This window comes from Neovison vison, chromosome 3 (assembly GCF_020171115.1).
Source record: "Neovison vison isolate M4711 chromosome 3, ASM_NN_V1, whole genome shotgun sequence".
In the NCBI taxonomy this organism is placed as follows: domain Eukaryota; kingdom Metazoa; phylum Chordata; class Mammalia; order Carnivora; family Mustelidae; genus Neogale; species Neogale vison.
The window spans coordinates 38,876,652-38,904,215 of NC_058093.1; the positions used below are offsets into that span (position 1 = coordinate 38,876,652).

Genomic DNA, 27,564 nt, shown 5'->3' on the forward strand with positions numbered 1-27,564 from the left:
TTGTGCACATACACAGTTACTTTATGTACAATAAAGGAATGGGGAAGGGGAAAATGAAAGAATAGAGAAAACTATACTGTAGTAGTCAGGATGTGGTGGAACCAAATTGCGGCTTTCTAATTGAGAATGTCTTCTTGGTCTGGAGGAACAGAGTTCTGGAGTAAAGTAGCAGGTTCCCTTTCTAGTAGACACCTTCTGTCTGCTGCTGGAACACATCAATTTTATCTTCATCCTCCATTTCCAACTGTACAGGTGTGTCTGTTTCATTGATTGGCTGCCCATCAAATCGGAATCTGATCTGCCTCATTGACAAACCCTGTCGTTCACAATAGGCTTTCATTAGTTTACTAAGTGGTGTATGCCTCTTAATCTTAAACTGCACCACAGAACCATCCTGCCCCGCCACCTTCAAATTAATATGATCATTGTTCTCAGTCTTGACTCCTTCCTTGGGCTTTTCGTCGGCCATGGCGAGCGCCGGAGTCTCCTCAGCTGCCGCTTCACAAAAGAGGTACCAGGTCCGCACCGAACGAGCACACAAGCAGCACCAGGAGTGGCAGAAGCTTGTTTGTTATTTTTTTTCAAGCTCCTTTAGGTGTAACGTTAGGTTGTTTATTTGAGATTATTCTTGCTTCTTGAGGCAGGCTTGTATTGCTGTATAGTTCCCTCTTATGACTCCTTTGGCTGCATCCCAAAGGTTTTGGACTGTAGTGTTTTCATTTGCATTTGTTTCCATGTTTGTTTGTTTGTTTGCTTTTGAGAAAGAGAGAGAGAGTGAGAGTCCATGAGCAGGGAGGTGGGGCAGAGGGAGAGGGAGAAAGAATCTTAAGCAGGCATGCTCAGCATGGAAAATGACACTGGCCTAATCTCATGACCCTCAGATCATGACCTGAGAGTTGGATGCCCAACCAAGTCACACAGGCACCCCTTTGTCTTTGTCTTTTTCTCTTCCTTGTATACTTAAATTTCTTATTTGACATTCTGGTTAATTAATTCATTTATTTAGTAGCATGTTGTTTAACCTCCATGTATTTGTAGTCTTTCCAAATTTTCCTGTAGTTGACTTCAAGTTTCATAGCATTGTGGTTAGAAGATATGCATCGTATGATCTCAGTCTTCTTGTACTTGTTTAGGCCTGATTTGTGAGCCAGTATGTGACCTACTGTGGAGAATGTCCCATGTGCATTTGAAAATAATGTGCTTTCTGTTACTTTAGGATGGAATGTTCTCAATATATGTGTTAAGTCCATCTGATCAAGTGTGTCATTCTAAGCCATTGTCTCCTTGTTGATTTTCTGCTTAGATAATCTGTCCATTGATGCAAGTGGGCTGTTAAGGTCTCCTACTATTATTGTATTATTATCAACGAGTTCCTTTGTTTGTTATTGTTCTATATATTTGGGTGCTTTCATGTTGGGATCATAAATATTTACAACTGTTAGATCATCTTTTTGGATGGTCCCCTTTATTATGTCCTTTGTAGTGTCCTTCATCTCTTGTTACAGTCTTTGGTTTAAAATCTAGTTTGTCTGATTAAGTATTGCTACTCCAGTTTTCTTTTGACATCTATTTGCATGGTAGGTATTTCTCCATCTCCTCACTCTTAATCTGCTTGTGACTTTAGGTCTAACATGAATCCCTTGTAGGTAGCATATAGATGGGTCTTTTTTTTAAAAAAAATTCATTCTGATACCCTATGTCTTTTTTTTTTTTAAAGACTTTATTTATTTATTTGACTGAGAGAGAGACAGCAAGAGAAGGAACACAAGCAGGGGGAGTGGGAGAGGGAGAAGCAGGCTCCCCGCAGAGCAGGGAGCCCGATGTAGGACTCGATCCCAGGACCCTGGGATCATGACCTGAGCCGAAGGCAGTGGCTTAACCCACTGAGCCACCCAGGCGCCCTACCCTATGTCTTTTGATTAGAGAGTTTAGTTCATTTACATTCAGAGTAATTATTGATTGATATGCATTTAATGCCATTTTATTTTATTTTATTTATTTATTTATTTTAGATTTCTTATTTATTTATTTGACAGAGAGAGAGATCACAAGTAGGCAGAGAGGCAGTCAGAGAGAGAGGGGGGGAAGCAGGCTCCCTGCTGAGCCGAGAGCCCGATGCGGGGCTCGATCCCAGAACACTGAGATCATGACCTGAGCTGAAGGCAGTGGCCTAATCCACTGAGCCACCCAGGCGCCCCTTAATGCCATTTTATTATTTGTTCTTTTATTTCTGGAGATTTTCTCTGTTCCTTTCTTATCTTTGTCATTTTTGGTCTTTCCTTTCCACTCAGAGTCCCTTTTAATATTTCTTCCAGGGCTGATTTAGTGGTCATGAACTCTTTTAGTTTTTGTTTGAGAAAATCTTTAGCTTTCCTTCTTTTCTGAATGATGGCCTTGCTGAATAGAGTATCCTTGGCTGCAGATTTTCCCCACTCAGCATATTGAATATATCATGCCACTCCCTTCTGGCTTGCCAGGTTTCTTTTGAGAGATCTGAAGCTAGCCTTATGGGTCTTTCCTTGTAAGTTAGGCGCTTCCTTTGTCTTTTAGGATTGTTTTCTTTATTGCTGTATTTTGCAAATTAATTACAATATGTCTTGGTGTTGGCCTGCTTTTGTTGATTTTGATGGTAGTCCTCTGTGCCCCTTAGATTTGGATGCCTGTTTCCTTCCCCAGATTAGGGAAGTTTTCAGCTATTATTTCCTCAAATAAATTTTCTGCCCCCTTCTCTCTCTCTTCTTCTTCTTCTGGGACTCCTAGGATATGAATGCTATTGTGCTTTATGGAATCACTGAATTCCCTAAGTCTATTCTCATGTTCTGTATTTCTTCTTTCTGTCTTTTATTCATCTTCATTATTTTCCTTTATTTTTTCTTCTATATCACTTATTTGTTCCTCTGTTTATTCCATCATGGTCATTACATCCAATCTGTTTCAAATCTCAGTTACTGCATTTTTCATTTCTGACTGTTTTTTAACTCTTTTATCTCTACAGTAAGGGCCTCCCTGAACTCTTCCATTCTCTTCTCATGCCCAGTGAGTGTCCTTATGATTATTGCTTTAAATTCTCCCTCAAGTTTATTATTTATATCTGTTTCAATTAGCTCTCTGGCTGTGACCTTATCTTATTGTTTCATTTGGGATGAGTTCCTCCATCTTTGCATTTTATCAAAGTCTCTGTCTTCTTCCATGTGTTAGAAAAGCCCATTATGTTCCCTGCTCCTGCAAGTAATGGTTTCATGAAGAAGATGTCATATAGTGTCCAGGACCTGGTGCTTCAGGGACTGGGTCTGGTGTGTGCTACATGCAGTCTGCTTTTGCACTTTGGCTGCTCTGTCTTTCAGGTTAGTCATCTGCAGAGGCTCTCCTTTCTGCGGTGGACAATGCTTGCTCCTTGGTCAGCATGTGACAAGCTTTAACTAGATGTGCTCAGGTCTACTTATTAAATGAAACCTGATGCTACTTCCACTAGAACTGAAGGCTTGCAGAACAATCTGGTTGGGAGATATGGTTGGGCAGGTGTTTCTGCTGGTGTTCTAGGGAAGAGGCCCATGGGCTGGGATTGAGGTAAACTTGACCAAGAATGGAAGTACTGGCAGAGCACAGGGATGTGGGACTTGGTGTAAACAGGTTAGGCAGCTAGTGTCAGTGCTGTGTTGTTTACTGCAGGTGGTTCTGTGTTTATACTGAGGAGTGGAGCAAGGAAATTGTACCAGCCAGCTGCTTTGTTCCCAGACAGGGGTCTCCATGCTTGCTGCTCTCAGGAAAGCACTCTTGGAAGAGTGAATAATATCCCCCTTTGCATCCCAGGCATTTTTCAGATAGCTGTTTTCACACTGTCTGCCTCTGGGTTGCTTACCTGCCTTTTCTCCTGAAGCAGCACAGTGCCTTCCAGGCTCTATCCCAAACCTGCTAACTTTTAAAACTCCAAACTTGAGCACCTGGGTGACTCAGTTGATTATGTAACTGACTCTTGGTTTCAGCTCAGATCATGGTCTTGGGCTTCTAAGATAGAGCCCTGTGTCAGGCTCAGTGCTTGGTATGGAGTTTGCTTGGGATTCTCTCCCTCTTCCCCTCCCCCTGCTTGCACTCACTCACTCTAAAAAAATAAGTAAATAAAAATTTTAAAACTAAAAACTTTAAGGATGTGCTGTGATGGGAACCTATGCTGATCTTCTGGGGGTGGGTCTCACTGTGCTTGGACTGAGGGAGATCTAACTGAGAAGGGTAGTCATGCCAGATTGCAGAGGTGTGGGACTTGGGGTAAGCAGACTAGACAGCCAGTGTTGGGACTGAGCTGCTCTATTCAGGTGGCTCTGTGCTTAGGCTAAGGGGTGGGGGACAGAAATAGTTCATTGGCAACTTTGTCCCTGGAGAGGCATTTCTGTGAATGCTACCACTCAGGGATGTGCTCCAAGAAGAGTGAATAACCTCCCCACTGCATGCCCAGGGGACCCTCTTGTTGTACCATCTGTCCCAGGGTTGTTCCCCTGCCTTTACTCCAGGACCAGAGCAATGCCCTCAGGGCTCTATCTCACCATGCCCACCAACCTTTAAAATTCCAGTCTTCAAGCCCCACTGGTGGCAAGAATTCACGAAAACCAGCCAGCCCCTCTCATTTTCCCAGCCAGTGACTTTGGGAAGTGTTCTCCTTGTGCATAACTCTGTATGCTCCTCTCTCTCTCCCTCACCTTTCTCCACAACCAGGGCTCCCTTCCCTCTGCAGCACCTGTGATCTGTATCACTCCTCAGCCATGTTTCTGCACTTCCTACCTTCCTCAATGTGGCCTCTTCTCTCCCTCTCATCATGCCGTTTGTTCTGTCAGTCCTGAGGTTGATTTCTTGGGTATTCGGAATGATTTGATAATTATCTAGTTGTGTTTGAGGGACAAGTTGAGACTAGGGTCCTACTATGTCATCATCTTAGCTCCCCCACAGACAAGCTCAGCTTTTGATTGGAGTATTTAGACCATTCACACTGAATGTAATTATTTATAAAATGCATCAATATCTAGCATGTTTGTTATTGTTCCTTAGTCCTTGCATTTGCTTTGTTTCTTTTTCTTTCTTTTTTTCTGCCTTGTCTGGTTTTAAGTTAGCATTTTATATGATCCTATCTTGTCTCTTCTATTAACATATCAATTGTACTTCTTTCTTTACTTTTTCTTTTTTTTAGTTTTCAAACTTCTATGAATTTAGGAATTTTTAAAAAAAATTTTTTAGTGTTCCAGAATTCATTGTTTATGCACCACACCCAGTGCTTCATGCAATATGTGCCCTCCATAATACCCACCACCAGGTTCACCCAACCTCCCACTCCCCTCCCCTCCAAAACCCTCAGTTTGTTTCCCAGAGTCTACAGTCTCTCATGTACTTCTTTTCAAATGTTTGTAGTGATTGCCTACAGATTTCAGTATAGTTTCTACCATTTCATCTGTAGCACAGATACCTTGTAACAGAGTATTCCCAATACCATTTCTAGTTAGGAATAAGTTTAATGAAAGATTTGTATGACTTCTTTTTTTAATTCAATTTAGTTAACACATAGTGTATTATTAGTATCGAGGTAAAATTTATTCATCAATTACATGTAACACCCAGTGCTCATTACATCAAGTGCCCTCCTTCATGCCCATCACCCAATTACCCCATCCCCACATGACCTCCCCTCCAGCTACCTTGTTTGTTCCCTATAGTTAAGAGTTTCCTATGATTTGCCTCCCTCTCTGTTTTTGTCTTATTTTATTTTTCCTTCCCTTCCCCTTCATTCATGTGTTTTGTTTCTAAAATTCCCCAGCCTAGAGGTATATGACTTCTGTACTGAAAACTATGAACTCTTCTGGAAGGAAAACTAAATAAATGGAGAGCTATACAATGTTAAGAGCTATACAATGTTAACAGATTGGAGCTCCATATTATTATCAGTTGTCACCAAATTTATTTGAAGTTTCAGTGTAAACTGAATAAAAATCCCAAAGGCCTTTCTTGTAGAAACTGACAAATTGATTTTAAGAGATATATGGAAAAACAAAAGACCTAGAAAAGCCAAGACAATTTTTCCCTAACTGACATCAAGACTTTCTATAAGCTATAGAGTCTGCAAGCCAATATGCTATTGGCATAAGGACAGACAAACAGATAAGTGGTACAAAATAGAAAATCCAGAAATAAACCCATGCTTACATTGTAAATTGCTTTTTTAATAGTTCCATTAACTTGTGGTAGGCAAAGATTTCTTAATACATTAAAGTTATTAACCACAGAATAAAAGAACTGATGGAATTGGCTTCCTCAAAATTAAAAATTTCTCATCAAAACACATGGTTAAGTGAGCCACAGACTGGAAGAAAATGTTTTTAATACATGAATTAAATGAAAACACTTCTCTCCATAATGTAAAACAAACTGCTACACATCAGTAAATAGTAAAAGACAACCTGACAATATAAATGGGTCAAAAACTTGAACAGACACTTTACAAAAGGAGATTCATGAATTGCCAATAAACATATGAAAGCATGCTCAATGTCATGAGTCATTAAAGGAATAAAATTAAAACTGTATGAGAGCCTACATCATACTCATGAGAATGGGTAAAATGAGAAAAACTATTTCTAATAGACTGCGAAAAACAGTTTGGCAGATTCTAAAGTGGCTAAGCATACTCATGCAATGATCTGCTCCTAATTATTTACCCAAGAGGAATGAAAACGTCATGCCATAAAAGGAAGTGTACAAGAACAGCGGCTTTATTCATACAAGTCCCAAACTGGAATCAATCTAAGTGTCCATCAACAGGAAAATAAATAAGCAGATTGTGGTAGGTCCACACAATGGAATACTTTCAGCTACAAAAAGGAACAAACTTCCATTCATCCAGCAGTATGGATGATGAGCAAATGTCAGGCATAAAGAAAACATGATGGATTATCCACGTATATGAAACCCAGGAAGAGGCAAAATTCACACATGTAATAGGTCAGCAATGTTTGCCTTTGAGAGGCTGCCTGGCTCTAGGTGGTCAGCTTGTAGGGTGAGGGCTGGAGGTACACTGTTCCATTCTCCATTTTTAAAATAACATGTATGTTTTCAGCACCCTGTCTCCCTTGTGATCTCTACTGCCTCTTTGGGATTCTTCAGGGCATACCTGTTGTTTTTCTGACCTCTGGGAACACCCTTCACCTACAACAGTAATTATTAGCACTCTTCTGACCACTTTTGTTTTTGAGATTTTCATTGAAATCTCTCTTGGGCTCATTGCCCCATAATTCTCTTTGTCATTGTGAATTTCTTTGTTATCATTTTAGCAGGGCTTTTAATAAAAGAGAAGACAAATGCTTCTTTTCTATCTGCAGTCTTTGAACTGAAACATTTCTTTTGCAGGAATTTGACATAACGATGTGACATTATTATTCCCTGAGGCATACTAAGTGCTGGGAAGTGGCAATAATTCTCTTCTGGTTTGACAAAGAAAGCTTCTAAGTCTTTGTGTAATACAAGATGTTGATTAAAACATTATTATCAGAGCAATAAAATGATCAACTAAAAATTGGAATTAGAGACTGAGGTTTAAAATTACTTTCACAAGAAACATCAGTGATTTTTGAAATTCAGATGCCTGAAAAGATTCACTATATATAACAATAATCAGGATAGATTTATATTAACACAAAGTAGGACCAGATGTCCCAGGAGAAATGTTTGATATTCTTGTGATATTATAAATTTATACTGTTTCATGTCACTATTAATCACATCTTATCCTTTATAAACTAATTTTATAATGTAGGATAGCATTTCTCTTAACAGCTATAGGGGGAGAACTGGTTTTTATCTTTCTGATATTTTTTTTTTCCTCTTAGTTGTTAAGTATTTTCAAGGTTAAACTTTTATCCCATTGCTTTCCTTTTTTCTAAAAGGAATACAGTTTATTCCATTGCTTTTCATTCCTTTGTTCACTCCATCTCAATTTTGTTTAAATTTAATTTTTTTAATTACAAAAATATTTCAGATATGTGAAGGTATCTTTATAATGACTTTGACCCACACAGATTGGAATAGACTTTTTCGGTCCCACACTTAAGTCTTTCTTAACCTTCATGCTTGCTTCATCATGTCTTTGCTTATTACTTCAATTCCATTTATTCTGTCTCTGCTCAGCCCTATTTACTTTATATATGTTAGTTTTGCCCAGCTTATTGTTCCTATAAATCTTACAGCCTCCACAAGCATCTTGGAATCTTCATGACCATTTTCACATGGTATCCTTCCTTCCTAGGACATCCACGGAAGACCAGTACAATGATGACAGACTTGTCTATGAGACTCTATTCAAACACTTCAAAAGACACAAGGTGGAGATTTCAAATGCAATAAAAAAGCCATTTCCTTTCTTTGAGTGCCTCCGGGACCGTGAACTCATCAGCAATAAAATGTATGATGTAAGTGATGTTTATTATGTCACTCTTTGGTAAACTGGCCCCAAATGGAGTTATATTTTGATATCTTGGACCCAAACATCAGGCACAAGTAACTGACTGAGGAGTCTCCTATAAGTGGGGACTTTTTCAAGTATTGTTGCAGGTGTTACCATAGGTAAAAAGGAAAAGGAGAATCAGTTGTCACCAGAGATAATCCCGCTTCTCCCTGAAGGAAAGGTGCTTTGTGCTGCCCCCTGGAGTTGGGCTGAATAGCATAGCAAATGGGCTGAACCTGAAACAGAGGTGCTCCATAGATGTGTAATGCCTTGTAGGAACACACAGAATATAACATAAACTGAGAATTAAAGGTAATTTTAATAAATTGATGTAAAACTTAAGTGAGTTAATTTAATAAAATAATAATTGACAGATAGGGACGCCTGGGTGGCTCAGTTGGTTGGACGACTGCCTTCGGCTCAGGGCGTGATCCCGGAGTCCCGGGATCGAGTCCCACATCAGGCTCCCAGCTCCATGGGGAGTCTGCTTCGCTCTCTGACCTTCTCCTCGCTCATGCTCTCTCTCACTGTCTCTCTCTCTCAAATAAATAATAATAAAAAAAAAATAAAATCTTAAAAAAAAATAATTGACAGATATCATTTCAGTGGGCATCAATTTGAGTGCTTAGATCTGAGAACATTAAAATCTACAGGGAATTGATGTCCTATTAGGAAATTTGGGAATTGATGATTATTATTCTTTTGCTAGCAGTTTTCAGTTTTTAGGGCTTTTTTGTTTTGTTTTTTCTATTTCTCTTTCTTTTTTGTGGTATTTCTGGAGTCTTGGAATTTGGGTTTGATTTTATCAATAGGCATTGCTGGACATACAGAGATTCAAGTCTTCTCTTTGCCGTATGAATATACATTCTCTGTGGCCAAATTCACAAAAGGAGAGAACTGTCACATGGTTTCCTTGAGTTCTTCCAGGCCAAGTCCGTCATGGGGAAAGGGGAAAGGTCATCCCTGGAACAGGACAGCTGCTCTTAGTCTATTCCTAAAACATCTGGCCAGGTTCCTAAAGGGCTACACATCATTTAACTTTGAACCCACTGTTATTCTTCAAAACTGCTCTTACTTATATGCAATTTAATGTAGATGAAGGTGAAGAGAGATCTGTTTCACAAGTGAATGTTTTTAAGGAGGCAGGATTTACTTGTTTCACATAGTATCTAAACAAATAAATAGAAATTCTAAAACTTTATGAGAAGATACGTGTGGAGGGAAATTGGAAAACATTACCCATGAAATCATTTTCTAGGGCTCTTCTGTAACTTGGAAGTCTGTATTTATATTCTCTCTATTCAATATTTTCTTAAGGATTGTCAAGATTCTTGTAGAAACCTGGTCCCTGTACCAAGAGTGGTGTATAATGTTCTCAATGAACTGGAGAAGACATTTGACCTGCCACTTCTGGAAGCATTGTTCAGTGAGGTCAACAGGCAAGAATACCCTAATTTAAATCACATTTACAAGAGCTTCGAATTTGGTAATTGGGTTTATTATCTACCTTTTGACACCCAGGGCCACTTTTTTTTTTTTTTGGACAAATATATACTGAGCGCCTACAATGTTCCACAGGCAGTGCTGAGGCAAGGGGGATATAACAGTAGAGAAAATACAAATTGTGAACCTTCTCAAAGCTATGGTATAATAACTATGGTACAGCAACCACCTAGAGTAGAGGTCTGCTTAACTAGGCATTTGGACTCACAGGACAATCAGAGCCAAAGTGGCTTCAGATTTACTCAGAAGGACAAATGATAGGAAACCCAGCATCCCCATAGAGCAGCATCAGTTGCTCCTCTTCTGTGGGACTCCTTGTGGAGACCCACACAGCAGTCCACCAAGGTAACTACTACTCCATCGAGTGTCTGTGGATATAGGCTGCACTCTGGCTTAGCAGCACCATGCCCATGTAACAGTGCTCAGTAATGTAACAGCACTATAGTCGTAACCTTCGGGAGCCCTACTAGGGACAAATCAAGTTGTAAGTGTCACCACTTTGAAGGAAGACCAAAGCCTGCTTTGTAGTCTGTAGATGGTCCCTCCCCATCCACATGCAATTTATCAGTCGTTTTTAACTCTAAACTAGGGCTAAACTAGGTATTAACTAGGCCGATGTTGGCCTAGTAGAAGAAAACCCGCCTTCATCAGGTTTCCAAAGTAATGAGCCAGAAAGTTAACCCAAGGTCAAATTTACACTTAAAGAAGGAGAATTGATTCTGTTAACTCTTTCTCCACAAGGGGTGAAACAAACATTATTCAAATGATCACAAAACTAAAGGCTTAATTCTCAATTTTTTTTTCCTGGGAAAACATGATTTTTATTTTATTTTAAAAATAACTTTATTTTAATTTATTTTAAGAACTGCAAGAGTTAAGAGAATGCTCTTTATCTATCTATCTATCTATATATATATATATTTTTTTTTTTAACTTGACTGGGAAACTTTTTATTCCAACACAGTTTGGTGCCAGTGGAGTTCTCCAGATAAGGGATAAAAACATAAGAAGACTGTCGCTGTGTCCTGAAGAGGGTTGGCACTATGCAATCAAGCATGGAGTGTGAAAGGACCTAGTATGTCCTCATAGACAAATTCAATTTGTCGCAGAGAGAAGCAGAATGTGGAGCTGATTCATGAGAGATAAATTTGAAGAAAATTTTAGGAAGTTAACCGTATAAAGCTAAGCAATTGAAAGGCTATTAGTAGGCAATAAAGAGATATCAACAGTTTTTATAAACAAGGAAAAAATTAAAAAGCATGTATAAAGCATGTGGTTTGTCAACTTGTGTCAGTAGTCACCCTATCTAATTAAAAACAAAATAATTTGAACAGCAGGTCAGTCCAGTTTGAAATGGAATAAAGGCAGTTGTCAATATTATATTGGTAACCAGCATGTCCTAGGCCATGGGAACAGAGGGAATGGTGTATACTTGTACTGCCCACATCTCAGGGGCTCTGATTCTCTTCATGGACTGCAGGGACACACACCCCCCCTTTCCAGGATCAGTGTGCACATCACCTGTATGTGGAGATCCCTGAGCTGGGGTGCCCTTCACCTACTCTTGTTGCCACTCACCTGCCCCTGGGAGATGGCAGCAGTTGCCTTCCCCACATTGTTGTCCATGGGAGCTGTGCATCAGCGACCCAAAGCCCAGAATCTTGGGGCTGTGGCCTGGGGTGCAGCACCCTCTCCTGCTGCTCAGTCCCACCTTCATCCCATGCTCAGAACCCCCTGAGCCCCCAGGGGACCACCTACACGCACACAGACCCGCTTCACCTTTCCCTTTGTTCTCCTCGAATCTTCCACCTGGTTTTGCCAGGGTCTGAGGCCAGGTCCTGAGATGACAAAGCATCCGTGGCTCCCACTGTTCTGTGCAACTCATGCCTGCAGGTCCTGCCCCAGGAGGAGCTCCTGCCATGGGCCCTGGAACAGCAGGTTCCCTGACTCTGTGGGGTCCCCTCCTCCCTGAACTCCCCACAGACATCCCCCCGACCTCCCTCCAGGCTTCCTAGTTTATTTCCTTCCTTCCATGTGTGCTGGGTCACCTACCTACAGGCAGGGGTGCTGGCTGGTGTCCCTCCCTCCCCTGATTGGAGACCTCCTCAGCCCTGGGCAGTCCTGTGGGGAGCTCCTCCAGTGCAGCTATCTGTGCTCCCTGCTCAGAGCTGCAGAGTGTCCATCCTCTTTTCCTGGCATCTGGGCCCCTGGGAGGTCTGTCTTGTTCCTCCAGGTGTCCTCTGCTTTGTGTCTTTGGGAAGCGCTCACCCTCCCTGCCCCAACCCTCCTCTTGTCTAGCAGCATCTTCAGAGCATCTTTTTCTTTCATACCTGTGGATCTCTCTGAGAGCCTAGCTCTTCCCCAGAGGAAATACCTATTTCTTCCTTTCAGTTTGAACAGTTCAGAAACACATTTCACTTCTATTATTTACTTTGATGTATGCTTTTTCTGCCCATCCGCAAATTCTTTTATAAGAGTAACACCATTATGATGTTTCCTTACATTGGAGTGGCTCCTTTCTGTGTGGGAAACATAGACTCTCTTGCTGGGAGTTCCTTTTCTATCCTAGGGATGATGGGGGAGCTTTACAAGGAGGATCAGAGGCACTGAGATTGAGTGACCTGAGGCTTGGGAGTTGTTAACTGTGTAATTTCGAGGTGTTGTTCCTGGTCTCTGATGGGATTCCTGTTGCCTCCTTCTGTCTCCCTGTCTTCAGCAATCCAAGAGAAAATTAATTACCAAGAAAGTGACGAAGAAGAGGAGGACAACAGTCCTAATACCCAGCTGAGCATTGAACAAGGTGATTGTAACGTGATAAACACTGATTCTCATCTGCAGAGAAGAAAAGGAGAAAGGGAACTCAGCCCTGAGTCCTGAGTGTATTTGGGGAATCAGGAAGAAGTGTTAAGGACCAAGGAAAAGGCAGGGAGGGGTGTTTGCATACGTGTCTAAGTAGAGGCCAAATCCTGGAGGAGTAGCTATGACAAGAGACCATTGGGTCTATAACCAAGACAAAGGGACAGAATCTCAGTGTGAGAGTAAACCAGATGTAAGCAGATTCGCTATCAGGAAGTAATTGTGATTTTAAAAAGTCCCTGTAGGAAAAGATCAATGTGAAGCTGTAAAGGGGCCATGGTCAAAATAAAATGATGGCGGAAGGGCTGATTTCAATGTGGGGGATGTTGTTCGAGAGCCCAGAGAGTCAAGGGGAAAGCCAGTCACACCGAGAGAGAAAAGAGGAAGTGGTAAAAAGATTGAAGGGAGGGTGTGGGTACTTTGAGTGAGAGAAGGAGGGAAATGAAAGAGAAGAAAGGATTAAAAGACACAATAGAAATAGCTGTGTTATTAACATCTCACTGGTTGAACATTTATGGGGACGGTTGTAGGTTGAGTGGTCAGGCTACCATTGGAGGTTGGCATTGCTTATGTGCCCATTTTACAGATAAGGAAATTGAAATCCAGAGGCTGTGTGTTTTGTTGGCCTAAGGTCAGATGAGCAAGGGTGAACCCAGGCCTTCTGAACCCAGAGCCTGTGTGTGTGTGTGTGTGTGTGTGTGTGCGTGTGTGTGTTAATTCACACAGTAAAAATTCACATAACATAAAATTAACCATTTTAAAGTGTATGTTTAATGATATTTGGTGCATTCACAATATTGTGCAACCACTACCTCTGTCTGGTTGCAAAACATTCTGATCACCTCAGAAGGGAACTCCATATCACTCCCTGTGCCCCTCTTGCCTAGCCTCTGGCTACTACTCATCTCATTTCTGTCTCTTTGGATTTACCTATTCCAGACATTACATGTAAATGGAATCATATCAACATGCCCTTCATGTCTGGCTTCTTTCACACAGCTCAGTATTTTCAGGGTTCATCTATGTTGTGGCATGAATGTGGTTCTTCATTCCTTTTTCTTGGTGAAGAGCATTCCCTTGTATGATATATTCATCACATGTTGCTTATTCATTCTTCAGTTAATGATGGGTGGTTTCTTCTGGCTGGGACAGAGCCTGCATTCTTAACCCTGTACTGCCACTCCAGTATTCTAATGGAAAAGACAGAAGCATGAAACAAAAGGGAAATATATGCAGAGAAAGATACAGAAAAAAGAATACCAAGAATGAAAGGAGGTAGAGGAGAATTGGACATGGAATCCTCAAGGAAAGGCCAATGAGAAAGACGGAACAGATGTGTAGAGGGAGGGTGTAGAGGAAGAGGAGGTGGGGATGAATCAGCAGAGCTATGTAGGACCTGAGTAATTCCACTGGTCAGGGAAAGCTCTGGGAAAAAGGCAGCTTCACTATGGCCATGGGAGTCAGGATAAGCCATCACCAGTTACTCAAGTGCTTCGAGTTGGACATGCAGTGAAGTGGTCTGGCTAAGACCCTTTTAGCCCGGGGTGCAGCTGACCCCATTCCTCTACTGTGCCAGTTGGGGTCTAACTGCAAGGGTTGCATGGGATCTGTCAAGTCCACATAATCTCTGTATGGCTACCTGGAGGGGATCTTCAATTCTTGCTTTATAAAAAATGGGATTAGGGGAGAATGGCACAGAGAATACTTGAATTTCTGAAATGAACTTGCAATTTCTTCCCCCTAGGAACTGGTGAAAACTGTTATCCAAGCCTGACCTCGTCGTGCCCGCAATCCTCATCTTATCACGGTCTGTTCCTGTTGACTGTATTCTGACCCTTTGTGTTCTTGTCCCATTCTGGAATGTGCTGAGAGGTGGCGGGGGCCAGGAGGAGGGTGATTTCAGGGGTGTGTGTGTGTTTTTAATCACTGATTGCCCAGAATTTCTGTCTTTACTTCTCAGTTTCTATAAGGAAGTCCTGGAGTGTTTGCCCTAGGATTCATTCCTTACCTTCCCCTGTTCTGCTCTGCCCTCTATCTCTGACCACTGGCCCCTGTGGACTTACTTGCTAGCTCCCTTTGTTGCCGGCTTCCTGCTGGGTTGCAGACATGGGACACTAACAAGGTATCAGAGAACAGGAGAAAGGGAGAAGCTGGATATTTCCCCATCACTGCCTTTGTCTACAAATCTGACAGTGGCTGCATCTCATCCATGATGCCACTTCCCACCAAGCAGGCCAGCCATGGGCCACCTTCTTTTTTTTTTTTTTTTTTTTTTAATTTATTTGACAAACAGAGATCACAAGCAGGCAGAGAGAGAGGAAGGAAAGCAGGCTCCCCGCTGCAGGCGCCCCCCATGGGCCACCTTCTATCCACCCAGTGACTCTGACCTCGGAGCACACCCTTGGTCCCTCCCACAGTGTCCTATTAAGTATTCTTCTGGTCACTGCTTTCTCCTATTTGGACTTCAATGTATATATCAATTGTATAACCAACCCCTGAATGGAATTCCCTGTGCTGCAAAACCTTAGAGTGATTTGTATTTTCTTGTTGGACCCTGATTGATGCAGAGGGCAAATAAAATATCTATGAATTAAAACATGGTTTAGGTACAACCCCATCTGAAAATGGGCCCTTGGAGAACCTCTGCGAACCAGAGCAGATAAATGGAAACAGAACAGATACAACCAGTGACAAAAATGATGCACAAGAAGTCCAACAAGCAAATGAGGAATATGCCCAAGAATCTGAGCCAGCAGGTAAGACTGATTGCCTGGGTTTGCATGATTGTAGAGGCCTAAGCAGTCCTTGTTGGTGGCAAAGAATGGAGTCATGCTGAACTTAAGGAAACTTCTATTAACAAAGAAGGGAAGCTCATGCAGATATAGAGAAGGCAAGAATGCAACTTGATATATTGATGGGAGGAAGGAAATTAAAAAGTGTTAGCTTTTTTTAAAAAAAAAGTGTTAGCTTTTGCAAGCTACTTATTTTTTACTGGATTAAAAGCTGGTATTGGGTGAGATCGAAATTGCCAACTTCTACAATTTTCCTGCTGATAAAAATGCTAAATGAACTAAATTGTACTGTTTAACTGAAAGAGCAATATTTGCCTACATGTAATGGAAAATATACAAAATATGTTCCTGGTGCTTTTAAATTTTCTCAGTGTTGGAATACCTCTTATTGATAGAAAAGTTGCAGTGCTAGGGGCTGAAAATGTATTCTGACTTTAAGATCTTCAAAAGCTACTAAGAAAATTAAAGGAGTACACAGACAAATAAAATACAAAGCAAAATAAGAAATATGGGCTGTGAGAGACATGGGTACATGCTATAGAAATTTAAAGAGGAAAAAAAGATTGTTTCTGGCTAAGGAGCAAGGCAGAGAAAATCAGGACATGCTATAGTAGTATCAGTTTGCATACAGCCTCAGCAGAAGAAACTGGATATTAAGTTTAAAGATACCCAAATTTGAAGAAAAAAGAAAAAGAAAACTTCACAGTATACATTTAAGTGTTGAGGCCCAGGGCAAGCTGCCCTAAAATGTGTCATTTAGGCATAAAGATTATTTTGAGTTAAAATAAAAATGTAGCAGATGCAGGAAAGGTGCTCTGCCTTCTCCATAACTGCCTCAATATATCCTGGAAAGGAGAGCCTATTCCAGGAAGAGAAATACTAACAGAGACTCCTCTTTACCTAAGAAAGAACTTACCTGTATAATAGAACAATGTTACATGTTTTTCCAAACATCTCCTTTGACTTTCTTGCTAATGACTTTTCTCCCCTATGTATCCTCAGGCCCCTATCCCTCTCCCAAGTTCATATAAGCTTCATGTTGCCTCATGATGTTTGGAATCCCATGTCCATGTGGATTCCCCATATGTATGCCTATTAAATTAGGTTTTCCTAAATTAAAAAAGAAAAAAGAAAAGAGGAGAAAAGAAAAGAAAAAAAGTGAAAGGAGAGGAGAGGAAAGGAAAAAGTTAGGAAGAATAAATGAAGAGACAAAGGGTGAAAAGTTACAGTGCCCCATGAGAGAAGAGAGACAGAAAGAAAAGTTCAAAGTAGTCAGGGAGAGCTTGATCACAGAATCACTGAAGCACCAACACTTTCATGGGGTGAAGGTTAAGGTGACAAAATATTACAGACAAGCTGTAAAGAGAAACATGAGAAGAAAAGAGAAGTCAAGTGCGGTGTAACAAAATGCAAATAGGCAAAACAGGGAGGGCTCTGCAGGGTCTCAGCTGTGGTCTTTTTTATCCTCAGAGTCCTGTGAACAAGAACCCATCCAAGTGAATAACGGAGACACAAGAGAAGACACACCCATCCCATTGCCCTGTGATGGAAAAAGTAATTATCACTTATCTTACCAATTTTCTAATTCTATCTTTGTTTTTCTATGAGAGAAAAAGTTTTCCTTTGTTCTCTGATACTAACCACCTCCCTGGACCTAACAATATCCAAGACCCACAGCCTTGTGCACAGCCTCTGGCTACTTCTAAGTCATGTGAGATGCAAGGGGGAAAGAGAGCTGAGCTCTTTGATGAAGGGCATGTCCCTGAGGAGAGAATACAGAGAGAGAAAATATTAAAAAAGTGAACCAAAGAACAACAAATGACAAAGTACAGGAACAACATGGGCTTTAGACAAATTGACATAGAATCTAAACAGTACCATTTTGTGGAGTTGGTGAAAAGAAATAAGTTGCAACTTGCTTCTCAGAAGTTGTAACAGAAACATGGAAGCCATGCATGATACTGCTGGTCAGATTTTCAAGGACAGAAGCTCTGGTGAAGGACTTTTAGAAAAAAAAAAGAAGTGGCAACTGGAGGGACTTCGAGTAGAGAGACAGTGACATAGGAGGAGAACTTTGGTGATAACTGGAATGCTTGAGATGAGAAAAATGAATACAAAGACAAAAATCAATATAGAAAAGGCATACAGAAAGACATACTAATAATTAAGGAACAGAGATCAAGTAGGAGAAAGTAGGAAATGTAACAGAGAATGGATAAACTGAAAAATCTGGTAGGGGAGAGCAGGGCTAGTTCTAGGATGAGGCAAGGAGGCTCCTGGGACACATGGAAAGAAAATCTTATTTTTGATATTTTCTTGTCCCCTTGGCACCTCTTCTGACTCACCCTGGAACCTGCTGGATCCTGGGAGATAGTGATAAAGAATGTTGAGAAAAAGAGTATGAATAGAGAAATAGACAGAAGGAAATTAATATCAGTAAATAGAAAAAATAGGGAGGAGGCCTAAAGGGAATGAGTAGAGGATAGGTTAAGGGACCATGAGTGAAAAAGTGATAAGAGAGTGGACCAAATTAAGAGAGAGAAGACAAAAATGGAACATTGTTCCATTTGAAAAGATGAATCACCAGAAAAAAAGACACAGAGGGCTCTTCCTCAGTACCACTGAGAAGACATCATTAAGGTATCTATAATTACCAAAATGACCCTTTCACTCTCTCAGAAAAAAAATGGGCCTCTATCCAAGCATCTCATGTCTCCATGACTTCAGTCACCACCTGTGATCTGTGGATTCCTACACACACCTGTGTAGCTCCAGACCTGTCTTCAAGATTCATCCCTTTAGGTGCCTGAAGACTTGTAATCAAAGATCTGAAGCTATATTAGTTACCTGTTGTTGTGTAAAAACAGTCCTGAAATTCAGTGGATTAAAATAACCATTACTTTATTTGCCATTTCTGTCAATTCCAGCTTCAAAATATGTCCAACCTGCCCATTTCTCTCCATGTCCAGGATGCTTACACTAATTCAGATTTCTATCACTTCTCACTTCAAAGTAGAGGAACTTTCCTGCTGGCCTCCTCCCTCCTATCTTGCTCCCCTCAATCTGTTCTCCATACTTCAGCTCAATGAGCATTGCAGAAGTGCCAACCAGTTCATATGGCTTTCCCATTTAAACCTTAGTGCCCTCTTGTGATCCTCAGCATGAGGTCAACATAACTTGGTGTGGAGTGTTGAAGGGTACCTCCCATACAGTTGCATAATCTCCCCTGACACACTCTTTCACCACATTCCCACCATACCAAATTCTGCTTGTTTACTTGAATTGTCAAGCTCTCTCAATTATATCTCTGCCTTTGCACTGTATACGGTTTGGTATATAGTCCCAAAGTTGAAAATACACACAGCTTGTGACTTGACAATTACATTCCTCAGCTGAAACCAATAGAAATGCACACTATGTTCAAAAAGAGAAAAGAAACACACAGAAAAGCAGTATTATTCATAATAGCCAAAATCTTGAAACAGCAAGATCCAATAATCCAAAAAAAAAAAAAAAGAATTTTTTATGGTTTTATTTTTTCATGGGTTATTTCCACAATGGAATACTATACAGAAATTAAAAAGCAAAATGAATACAGATGATTCTCACAAACATAATGTTGAGAAAGGAAGCCAAATTGTCTCCCTGCCCTCACCAAATGACAGAGACAGAGAAAGAACAAATGAGGGAAGGGACATAATTTATACAAACATGTATATTTTGGAAGGGGCAAAATTAATCATAAGTAGTATTAAAAGTCAGGATGAGGGGCGCCTGGGTGGTTCAGTGGGTTAAAGCCTCTGCCTTTGGCTCAGGTCATGATCCCAAGGTCCTGGGATGCAGCAGACTCTCTGCTCCGCTGGGAGCCTGCTTCCTCCTCTCTCTCTGCCTGCCTCTCTGCCTACTTGTGATCTCTGCCTGTCAAATAAATAAATAAAAATCTTTAAAAAAAAAAAAAAGACAAAGTCGGGATGAGCATGTCGTTAACTTGAGCTACATGCTGGAGACAGTCAGTGGGAGGCATCACTAAGAGGCTCCCAGGGTATGCGTAATCTTCCATTTCTTGACCACAGTGACAGTTACCCAGATATGCTTACTTTGTGATGATTCAAAATTTATGATTTGCCCGTTTTTTTCAATGCACATTTTACTGAGAATATAATTTTTATTTTTAAAAGAGCAAAAAGTGGGGCTCCTGGGTGGCTCAGTCACCCACCAAGCATCTGACTCTTGGCTTCAGCTCAGGTCATGATCTCGGGGATATGAGACAGAGCCCCACGTCGGGCTCCATGCTCAGCACAGAGTTTGCCTGAGATGCTCTCTTCCTCTGCCCACACTAAAATAAATAAACAAATCTTTAAAAACAGAAAAGCAAAAAATAATTCATCGAAAGATGAGAAGAGAAAATAAAAACAAATAAAAAAAACCCCAAACCAGGGAGGCACAGAGAAAGGGGCACAGTTAAGCAGCAGGAAAGAAGGGGATGGAGGGGCAGAGCTTCTCCCCTGCAGTGGATTTACAGGGAGAAGGACTTATCAATAGTAGTGAACAGTGTGTACTCCCTTTGGGGGAGACAAATGAAAATTCTTCTTTCATTACAATTTGATCTAGGTTCACCGATATCCAACCATGGAATCCAAGTCAATTCCTGTTCTGTGCATCTGGTGGATATAAAGAAGGAAAAACCATTTTTCAGCTCGACACTTAACCAGGCATCTGATGTAATAGGTAAGGCTGACTGAAAGAGTGTGTAATTTGAGTCACCAGTTCCAGGCAAGGAGCTGAGACTTGTCATCAGCGTCCATCGAAGCAGCCCAATTGACCTTGGATGGAGGCAAGAGAGGAGGAACCAGCATCATACACAGTGAGCTCCACAGGAGAAAATCCCAGTAATCAGAAAAAGACAGAAATAGTAGATTTAAGTACTAACGTAAGGAAGACTATTTCTAAAGCGAAAGAAGAACGTATTGCGGTAGAAGTTGAAGAAAAGGAAAAAACTTCAGAGAGCCAAGAAATTCATGAGAGGGAATGAAGAAGGAAACACATGAAGACAAAGAGAGTTATAGTGGGATACCACTGCCAGAAAAAGAGGCATAAGTAAGGGAAATAGGCAAAGCCAAGAGGAAAGTGGAGTAAATTGAGACTAAAAGATATAGGGAGCCCAGAGGTTGGGGGGGAAGAGTAGGAGGTCACATGAGGGCAGGGGTAGGAGGTCACATGAAGGTGGGGGAAGAAGAGTGTTGGCAGGGGTGGGCAACGCTGCCCTCTGTGCATGAATTCCATCACTTTTAGTTTAGGACTGGAGCAACCTGCTGGTCACACACATTCAAGCACAGACTAGGGTGCCTTGAGTTAACTTAGCTTCTAGTTTTCCCTAGTGGTCCTGTTGCTGAATTGCCTGCTATGTGGGCTCATTGGCCCCACCCTGAAGCTAAAGGGCTTTGCTCCTCTGTGCAGTGATCAGCAGTGACTCGGAAGAAAACAGTGATGAAGACAAGGCCCCAGAAGACTCCATGTCAACACTGGAAAGTGGACCTGGTAAGTAAGTGAGAAAGCAGGCTTTGGCTACAGGAAGCTGAATTAAGATCTACTGTTTGATGCACCTTATTCTGTGCCTATTCTGTATGATAGATTCAGTTTATCCCGGAATCCCAGTCTCTGCATTTATTTTACTCTCCCTTTTTGGGAAATGCAGGAAGATTAAAAAATCATTGTATATATAGTTTTTTAAGATGAGGCCTATTAATTGATAGGTCCTATTTTTCAATACAAACACCCATGTATTGATTATATAGGAGAAAGGGGCTACCAGAATGATGAAATTTTTTTTTAACTAGCTAGTTTCTATGCTTATATGGTATTGGATTTTTACAGTGATTTTTGTAGGGAACAGAAATCTAAATAGTCCTTTATTAGAAGATCATATCATCATCTGAGCACAAACTGAATTGTGTCAAAAGACAACTCATTCAGCTAACCGGTGTTAGCAGAAAAAAGATTCAGATAGAGCACTCTGAAACCCAAAGTATTGTTTTTGAGAGTTCTTCAGCAAGTCATGGCATCGATAATGACTCTTCCAAGGACTTTTGCAAATAATACCTTACTTTTTTTTTCAATTTATTTATTTTCAGAAAAACATTATTCATTATTTTTTCACCACACCGAGTGCTCCATGCAAGCCGTGCCCTCTATAATACCCACCACCTGGTACCCCAACCTCCCACCCCCCGCCACTTCAAACCCCTCAGATTGTTTTTCAGAGTCCATAGTCTCTCATGGTTCACCTCCCCTTCCAATTTACCCAAATTCCCTACTCCTCTCTAACTTTTTAAAAAATTCTTAAGTACCCCAGACATTGTAGAGAAAACACAATCACATCAGTGTTTAAAGGTCTTCTACAAAGTGCCATGGAGAATTAAAGGGACAGACAAGACAGCATCCTGGATTCTGAATTTTTGCTCTTTAAAATTGAAGCTAAAAATGATTTTCTAAATTATCAAAATGTTTCCACAGTTTTGTGGGTAGCATGAGTGGTCCTAAAGTCTGCAGATCTTTTGTGCACACATGGGTGATTTTTTTCCCTTTCTACTTTCTTGACCCAGAAGTTATTAGAAACATGCCTAAACAGGGAAACATACTTGGAAAAGACCTAAAAACAAGTAAAAATATTACCTGGTCCTGATGTTACCAAAGAACAATATTTTAAATGATACATCATTCTAATTACTTACTGATCCATCAAAGTAAAATGTAAATTCACTTCAGGTTTTAAAGGGTACACATTTTAACTTCTGTCTTAGTATAGCAAACTGCTCTAAAAGGCAGTCCCAAATATGTCTAGGAGGCAGACACAAGGATTATTTCTCAGCCTTGCAAATGCACTGGGTTGGGCGGGACCAGAAGAGGTTGTTGACAAAGGATTTCCAGGGTTAGAAACAGCAGAGATGAAGAAAGTGTGAAGTGACAGTGGAAGGGGTAAGAAGTAGAAGAGAGATAGTATGGGAAGAGCAAACAGGGCAAAGTTGCCCCTTGCCTCTGGGGACAGGGAATGGAGCGGGACTACCATTGAAGGCAGGTAGCTTAGAAGGACAGACCAGGGTAGCACTGTTGCAGACCACAATTTGCATGGGTTTTCTAGATTTTTCTAGCTTTTCTTATGAGGATATTTCCTGCTAGTATTTCAGTTTCTTGGTCACACGCTGAGACCCCTAAAAAGCCCTCTTCCTTTGTGCAGTGACCAATAATCTTGACTTATTAGAATCAAGTAAGAGAGGAGACTCCCAAGAAGCTCCCTGCTCACGACTTCAGATTACGCTGGGTAAGAGCATTAGGATTGCAGCCCTGGAGGAAAAATACTCGGAGTCTAAATCCAGAGCTGTTTTTCTGATGAAACTTCTTTTGAGCATGCTCTTTGTGCCTTGATTCTATAACTTCTAGGGACTATTTTCTGCATTTAATTTCTCTCACCCTGTGGGAAGTAGAAGGAGGCAGGAAGGCACTATAGATTGTTGTTAAACTGCATGGGCCCATTTGACTGATGTATAGAAAATGTAGCAAAAATATGCTGGTAAAATGACAAACTTTTTTTCTATGCACTATCATGTATTAATGCAAAAGGGTTGCGGTAATGTATCTATTCTCTACCAATATGCTCTATATTCTATTCAAAAGAGTAAGCATGGTGCACCTCTGTTTGTTGACAGTATTGTCTTCAGTTCCAAACTTAAGAAAGCCTTCAAAGAATAATTTGTGCTATTTAATTATTGATGGGAGAATGACTTCTGATCAGCTATTCTTAAACCCAAATTACTTAACTATTGGCTCACATTGTGATTTTTTAAAGGGCTTTTATAAATAAAGCTTCATTTTATTTTCATAAAAAACCTTAACAGGGAGATAGGGTAACCAGGTTATCCCTGCTTTATAGATAAGGCAACTGTGGCTAGTAATGTTGAAGAGTCTTTCCAAAATTTACATGGAGAGCAAAAGGAGAGCCAAGCAGGAACTCAGCATTATACTCCAGGCCATCAGAATTGGATTAGTTGAAGGGAAGAGAGAAAAATGATCATCAAAGGATTGTTATGATTGCAAGCCCATTGAGCTGTCACAGAATTTGTAAGATCGTTGCATACAAATATTTGTTTCTTCCCTTTTACTTTATAGACCACACGGATTTCAGAAAATTGCCTGTATCCAAAGAAAGAGTTTGGAAAGTAGATAAGGGAAAATAAAAACTCTTGGTGGTTACAAATGAACAGTGTTTTCTACAAAAGATCCATTCTAATTCTTTGGTATATCTTTCAAAGTAGAATATAAATTTGTTTTAATTTAGGGTGGTTTGTATTTTAACTTTAGTATTAATTAGTTGGCCTAATGGTTGTAACAAGCAACCCAAAAAAGTCAAGGGCTCAAACCCAATAGAATTAAATTTTTTTATCTCAAGTAAACTTTCCAAGGAGTTTGAGATAGGGGGATGTGGGACTCAAGTGGGCTTTAGGGAAGTAGCCAAGTGGGAAATCTGCCTTCTATGATACCAGACTCCCAAGATGTCCTGGGGATATTCTTGCCATGGCTTTTTAACCATCTTGGTTCCTTTGTCATAAACTGAGACTTTCAAGGGACACTTTCTTCTTCCACAGCGAAAAGATTTGTTGAGTTGGAATCCAGTGAGGATGAGGGGCCCCCAAGAGCCTCGTGTTCAGTACTGAGAAGTGATACTGATGAGGAGGGTAAGTACTGACGTCACTGGACTCCCAGACACGAAGAATCTGAGTTCAGAGTTCTTGTTTCCTGGGCATTTAACTCCGAGCACACTCCACAGCCTAGGATCCTATTCTCTGCATTTATCACATCTGGCCATTCTGAAAAGTGCAAAGAGAGAAATCATTATAAATTCAGGTTTAACAAGATGGCTTTAGTTGAATGGTAGTGTCATTTTTACGACATGCTCTCAGATTTATTGACCCCAAAGTAGTATTGAATTATGTAGTGATTTCCACCCCTGCCCACTCTGATTTTCTAGAGAGCAGAGAAAATGGGTATCTGCTGTTGCTTGATTTTGTCGCACACATGTTCAAAAATCAGAAGATTCTGATCATAGACTCTGATTATTGGCAGAAAGAAAAGCTTCTGGTTATGATCATCAAATTTAATTTATACCTTTTGACAGTTGACCCCAATATGACATTGGTCTATACAATATTTAAAAATATCTTCACTAGTAAGATATCCTTTTATGTTTATGACAACTTTAAAGGTAGCCAGATAACTGTTACTGTCTCCACTCCACAGGTGAGGAAACTCTGGCACATAAACATTTAAGGATCTTCACACATCTTGTGTGGAAAGTTACTAGAAGAGACAAAACAGGCTGGACTCTTAGCAAACATCCATAGTATTTTATTCAAAACATTTGAAGCCAGGCATAAAATAGAGAAGCCATATGGTTTATATCCTATATATTACCCCCCAGCCACCACCAAAATCCAACAGGGTCTGGGACAGAATCCCATTCTCAAATATACTATAATGATATTCCTGCAACAAATTGTGTGATTTCACACCAAGTGTGAGAAATAAAGTTTTTACATGGAGTCATGTCAGCTCAAGTCCAGATTCACTGCTGAAGTAGTTAGCTGAAAACCTATTGGAAAAATATGGATTTTCAAAACTTCTTTGATTTTGCAGTTGGGGCCAAAGGATTATGGTTCTCTGTTCCATTTAGTAGTGATCTTTCTCCTTTAGATGGGAAGAGACAGAAATGATCATCATAGTGTCTTTCTAGTCCAAATCATATCTACAGCGTGAGTAGTCATAAGATTTACAACTCTTAGTTGTAGATTACTGGTTGTGTTTTCCTTTACTTTTTAGATCCTGTGGATATTGGAAACAAATCTCTTTGGGGGATACCCAAGAGGAAAAGATGTAAGAGTAATTAAAAATCTTGATGTAACAGATATCTTTCTTTACTACAAAAACTTTGTTCAAAAAATTTTGTTATATCCCCTAAAACAAAAAAATTAATTTGTTGGTAATTTAAAGGATTCACATTATACATTTTGAATTGGGTGGGCTGGACTAATTGATACAACATGTAGGCCTCAAAAAGTTCAATGGTACAAGTGCAATGTAAGTATATTCTTTACTTGCTTAAATAGGATAAAGTAACTCCGGGAGTGGAGGGCTGTTCTGCTCTTTATGATTATTGAAGACCCCAACTGGTAAAGGCCTTGACATCTTGAAAATGTTGTTTCCACAGACTCCCCGGATAAGCAAGGGAACTGGAAGAGGAAGTGTGTTCCAACAAGTGGAGAGGGTAAGACATGATGACAAAAGCGAGTGCCTTCCCTGGCAACGTTGTCCCCCAGCCAAGCCCTGGGGGTGGTTCCTGGAGCAACCTTGACCAACAAGTCAGATGGAGCTACAAGGTAGCCTGGTAGTAGGAATATTCCTGCTTCTCCTACATGAACTTCCTTTTCTAATTTTCCTTTTAAAGAATTTGGTGCCAGATTTGTTCCTAGGACACAGACTGAGACTGCTAAGGAATTTTGTTTCTTTCTGCAGGGATCAGCAGTGCTAACTATTCAGAATTAAGTGATACAGAAGAACCTCAGGAATCTTCTAGCTCAGTCCTAAGAAGTGGGTCAGGTAAAGAAGATTAGGATGCCAAGCCTTGGTCTGCAGAATGTCAGGAATTAAAAGCTACTGTTTCCTGATGCATTCTATTCTGAGCACCTTGAAGACCTGTATCCAGTTAATCCTGAGAACTCCTTTTCAGCATTTTAGAAACTAGGAGACAGGAAATTATTATAAATTCATGTTTAACAGGCTGAGTCCTACCGAATAAATGTATGTAATTATATACTGCGGTTGTGGAAGAAATGAATAGCAAAAATGGTGGTATCTTTTTAATACCTACTGTCATGCCTACTACCACTAAGATCTTAGATTTCTATAGTGATACATTGATTGGTACTAATGTCATTTGTAATTGTAAAATTCTCAAAAGACAACTGGTCTGCTATGTAATTATAGACAGAAATAAAAGCTTCAGATCCACAACTTTCAAACTTTAGTATAGTTCTTGACAGATGTCCACCACATTGTAACTTGATTATATTGTGTTATTTTAAAGTACTTTGGCAAATAAGATCTTACTTTGTCATCACAATATCCTCGGGACTTAGGGAGGCTAATTTCTGTTATCCCTATATTGGGATGAGGAAATAGACATTTGACCAAATTGCCCAATTTGACCAAAGGTCAAAAAGTATGACTGTTGTATTAACAGGCAGGAATATAAGAGCTGTATCTAGTGATCAAAGTCCAAAAAGGAGGTACAAGGGACCTATGATATAATATCAGCAGACTGTATCAGTGCCTGATGCAAGAAAACTTATTTAACACCTATATAGATGATTAGATGGATAGATAAATAAACAGATAAAAATGAAAATCATGAAGAAAAATAAGATGGTAGGAGTGGTGCCAGCTATAAGGTATACAAAATACCTGGAAGGGCAGAACCAAAAGAATGAATAGAGAAATAAAAACGTGGTTAGCTGGGTGGCTCAGTTGGAAGCAACTGCCTTTGGCTCAGGTCATGGTCCTGGAGTCCCAGGATCAAGTCCCACATCAGGCTCCCTGCTCAGCAGGGAGTCTGCTTCTCCCCTTTGACCCTCCCTCTTCTCATGCTCTCTCTCTCCCAAATAAATAAAGCCTTTTTTAAAAAGAGAGAGAAATAAAAAGGCACAGAGATTAAGAACATCAAGAGAAAAGAGAGAAAACAACACAGAGGACAAGGGAAATCAGGGAGAGAAGTTCACAGAATCAAGTAATGGAGATAGAAATGGGTAAGTCAGGGAAGTGGCCAGAAAACTGAGAAATAAGAAGGAGAATGAGTTGTGGCCAGATAGAAAAAGTGACAGAGCACATCTT

At 40.4% G+C, this 27,564-nt stretch overlaps 2 protein-coding genes across 18 annotated transcripts in view; one reads left to right on the plus strand and one right to left on the minus strand.

Moving 5' to 3' along the window:
* LOC122902398 (small ubiquitin-related modifier 2-like) lies at positions 1-555 on the minus strand. The gene has a single exon (XM_044241825.1). The coding sequence runs from the start codon at positions 467-469 to the stop codon at positions 182-184; it is 288 nt and encodes a 95-aa protein (XP_044097760.1). The 5' UTR covers positions 470-555; the 3' UTR covers positions 1-181.
* SP100 (SP100 nuclear antigen) overlaps positions 1-27,564 on the plus strand; it is a 101,649-nt gene that overhangs the window by 22,733 nt on the left and 51,352 nt on the right. For 8 of the 17 annotated variants that reach the window (XM_044241799.1, XM_044241800.1, XM_044241801.1 and 5 more), the window contains exons 2-14: positions 8,279-8,441; positions 9,794-9,962; positions 12,696-12,779; positions 14,580-14,642; positions 15,442-15,591; positions 17,098-17,181; positions 20,239-20,355; positions 21,085-21,165; positions 22,862-22,945; positions 24,267-24,356; positions 25,498-25,551; positions 25,886-25,942; positions 26,191-26,274. In XM_044241799.1, coding sequence (XP_044097734.1) covers positions 8,279-8,441; positions 9,794-9,962; positions 12,696-12,779; positions 14,580-14,642; positions 15,442-15,591; positions 17,098-17,181; positions 20,239-20,355; positions 21,085-21,165; positions 22,862-22,945; positions 24,267-24,356; positions 25,498-25,551; positions 25,886-25,942; positions 26,191-26,274 — 1,280 coding nt within the window. Of the gene's footprint in view, positions 1-8,278; positions 8,442-9,793; positions 9,963-12,695; positions 12,780-14,579; positions 14,643-15,441; positions 15,592-17,097; positions 17,182-20,238; positions 20,356-21,084; positions 21,166-22,861; positions 22,946-24,266; positions 24,357-25,497; positions 25,552-25,885; positions 25,943-26,190; positions 26,275-27,564 lie in introns of those variants that run through there. The other 9 variants (XM_044241805.1, XM_044241808.1, XM_044241810.1 and 6 more) reach the window with 4 other exon arrangements.